The 3706-nt window shown below is 36.7% G+C and overlaps 1 protein-coding gene across 1 annotated transcript in view; it reads left to right on the top strand.

Annotated features, from left to right (window-relative positions):
• LOC107647121 (phosphatidylinositol 4-kinase gamma 8) overlaps positions 1-3706 on the top strand; it is a 6988-nt gene that overhangs the window by 1291 nt on the left and 1991 nt on the right. Inside the window, exons 3-6 of the mRNA XM_016351243.2 lie at positions 2285-2562; positions 2644-2751; positions 2946-3041; positions 3318-3616. Of these exons, the coding sequence (XP_016206729.2) occupies positions 2460-2562; positions 2644-2751; positions 2946-3041; positions 3318-3616 (606 nt within the window). The 5' untranslated portion in view covers positions 2285-2459. The remainder of the gene's footprint in view (positions 1-2284; positions 2563-2643; positions 2752-2945; positions 3042-3317; positions 3617-3706) is intronic.

Raw genomic sequence — 3706 nt, 5'->3', positions numbered from 1 at the left:
TATTATCTATTATCAAGATTTAAAAAAAAATCAAAATTTATCTTATTTAATATTTATTAATTATTTTAAATAAAATAAATTTTGGTAATTTTTTATTTTTTTTTATCAAACATTTCTATATATCATAATAGATTTTACGGATATACAATTGTTCTCTCAGGTTTATCGTAATTAAATAATCACATAAATCTTGATATATATATTACATTAGGTTTTCATTTTAAAGTGAATGGAAATAACTATTAATGGAATGGAATATAAAGTATAAAAAATAGATCGAAATTCATATCTAGTTTAGAAAATGGCACATGCTTATATATAAGTGATTGTTATGGTACCTTACAAAAAAATACATTGAAATTCGTATCTAGTTTAGCAAATGGCACATGTATGTGTATATATATAAGTGATTGCTATGATACCTTACACTAGTGTCCAATTTGTTGAAATAAATAACTAACTAATATTTAATTTTTACTTTAAAAATAATGTAGATAAATTAGACATCAAAATAAAAGACATCATAAAATTGGTCATTGTTATCTTCGCCTCTTATGTTTTTTGGAGGGGGAGTTGTCCTCTCTATGATATTAAAGTAAATTTGCAAACGAGGAAAGAGTATAATACAAGACAAATTTTTTAGTGCCTTTAATTTTGTTGTCGAAATTATCTAAATTTTGTTCCTTTTTATGATTTTGGAAATATTGACAATGTAAACTTACTACTTTATATTTGAAAATATTAAAGTTAGGTCTTTTTTGGGGGCAAATTCGGCAGCTCATTTTTGGCATCATAAACACTAACAAAATATAAATACTAGACTAATATCTGAGATTGAGACTATATATGTAAAATATAAAAAATGTATAAATACAAAGGTTGTTTGAGATATGAAAAGTCTAAACATATAATACGATGAATTTAAATTTAGTGTCTGTCAATATTATTTTTATTACAGCTGTGAGGAGCACGCCTCGGAGAAAGTGGGCCTGCCCTTATCGGGCCCACCTCTGACACAGTATATAAGGGGAAGGACCTACCCTTCCCCCAAGGTACGTGACATGACTCTATCCCTTTTTCGCCTGCACACCTCATTGACTTGCGCGTCGGAGTGTCTTTGCAGGTGACACCCCCCTTTTTTCACATCTGGAGAGCTCGGGACCTCGCCTACTCCAACCCGGAGACGTACGACCATACGACCTCCCCTCTTGTTGATCAGGACATTCACCCGATCGGTCCGGTACCTGACCTACCGAACAGTAACAACACCATTGTGTATAACAAATGAACCAAAAATTGTGCATTCTATAAACTCAAAAACTCTTGCATTCTATTTAAATTTATAAACAAAACTGTTCTTAGCAAAGAATGATGAAATTATTCATTAATACTTTATTCAATTGTATTAGATTCTATTCCATTCCATTCAATTTAAAATTGTTGAAGATGACGATAACGAAAGAGAAAAATAACAAAAAAGGAAAAGAAGAGGGAGGAGGAGGGGGGGAGGAGGAGGAGGAGGAAAGAAGAACCTACATGTACGAATTTGGAAAAATAAAAGGAAGAAAAAGCGGCAACAGAAGCACAAAAAAAACATGCACGCATCCAACTAAATAATTTAGTTGGACTTGGTTGGTAATATAACTTAGATGCAAAGCATTATTATTATTATCGTCATTAGAATTCATTGTTTTTAGTCATTACTTAGCTATTAATTCAATTTCTTTAGTCTAGTAATTTAACAACATATTTTATCCGATGAATATTAGAGGATCATCAGAATTTATTATTTTTTGTCATCACTTAATCATCAACTCAATTTCTTTAGTTTAGCTCCTTCAATCTAGTAATCCAACAATATATTTTATTCTATATTTTTAAATATTGATAACTAACTAATAACCAAAAATAATAAATTCTAATAGTCCTAGCATTTTTCTTTATATATTTATGCATGCATGTATGCTTTATGTCAAAATTAATGCAATCTGAATACAAATTATATTAATTTTATAAGTGTATATGTGAATACATTCTATCAATTTTTTCTATGACTAATTAAATGAGTTTAAATAAAGATGGAAATTTATATTATTTTTTGTATAAAGTTAATAATTGAAAATGTTAAATGATAATTTAATCAAATTTTTAAAATTATCTATCGATATGAAAACCAGTGCAGTAGGGTTTCCAATGAAAAACATACAAAGGGGTAACTGTTTGATTATGAGCGAAGAGGAAAGGGACCAATTAAAGAGTTGTGTTGCTTTTTGAATTGTTGCAGATGCGATGATTGCCTTGGGAAAAATGAACATTTAGGGGATCTTGATGTATGTTAGTTGCTTGGTGAGAAGAAAATTGGCCCCTGGAATGCACCACCATTATCATTCTTGCGCTGCAAGCAATAATAATAATAACAACGACAATAATAATTTATCATCTGGAAGAGATTGTTCAAAATGGCTGTAGCCATTAACCAACACCACGGATTTAAGCCATTCAGCAGGTCCCAGAGATGCAAGCTCCAATCCTTCAGTCACCTTGATCAGACCATTTTAGAGCGTTGATCAGGGAAGAAGAAGAAGCAATAATAACAACCCTTGTAGTTCTCCTTGTGACCGGAATTGGACACTCGTTTAACAGAGATTGAGCGAGCCACAAAGAAACGGCGGTGTTTTGAGGGAGCAGTAGTCATTGGGATACAGCCACTCCGTTTCGGGACGTCGACGTCGTACGAAGTTCTTTTACCACGTTTGTTGGTCTTGGGATTAACTCCTGAGGGAGTTGTCTCCTTCGAGACTAGAATCTTAGACTCGCAGGAATTTGCCTAGCTCAAAGCTCTACATTAGTTCAAGACTCAACCTCTTTCCACATCTTCGGACACCGGTTACCTCGGTGAGTTTCATTCCTAGCAGTTCGGTGAGTCCCTCCGTCTTCGGTACCAGTTACCCTTGTTCTACTCGTCGTTGTGGTCCTTGCTTCGGTACTAAGTATTGTTCGTACAACGGCCGCACAGATAGTTCCAACTCTTCCGCTTACAGGTTCTAAGGCTAGACCACTTGTCTCCTTTGTCTCATCTCTCTTCCAGGGTTGAGCGGCCGTAGCTTTCGCACTGGCTACTTCGCAACTTCGCTGCGCTCAAATCCGCGGAGCAACCGCTTCTTTCTTCGCACTCTCTTAAACTGCTCCCGACAACCTCCATGTCGTCGCTTCCTCGGCACTAGCTCCTCTATACGTCGTTCGAGTGCCCATCGTCGGAGCGGCTACGCTTAACTTCAGAACTCCGGGCCGACCGGGCCATTAACTCTCGGGTCCAGGAAACCTAACAAATTCCGATTCCCGAGAAGCAGCTGCCCGAAACGATGCCGCTACAAAAACGGCGACTAACCCAACGTCTTCTCCATCCGTGGCGGTTCTGGCAAACCCTCACCGAAGCCTACTTCTGGACTCCGGTACCGTTAACGCTGGAGCTGCTGGTCTCGCACCTGGCCTCGGGGCCTCGGCGCTTGTTAGAGCTAAGAACCTACGCTCCTCCTTCCCTCCAGAAGGGGCCTACTATTTCACCAATTCCCCTCCGTACCTCACCTCTTCGACGCTACCTACTACAGTCGAAGAAGTCTAAGTTCTTCCACTCATACAACAACAACAACATCAAAAACAAAAACAAATTTCCTCACCACCCTTTCTCATCGAGCTAACTCAAGGT

This window comes from Arachis ipaensis, chromosome B06 (assembly GCF_000816755.2).
Source record: "Arachis ipaensis cultivar K30076 chromosome B06, Araip1.1, whole genome shotgun sequence".
Taxonomy (NCBI): Eukaryota; Viridiplantae; Streptophyta; class Magnoliopsida; order Fabales; family Fabaceae; genus Arachis; species Arachis ipaensis.
This window is presented reverse-complemented; position numbering and strand designations above follow the sequence as displayed.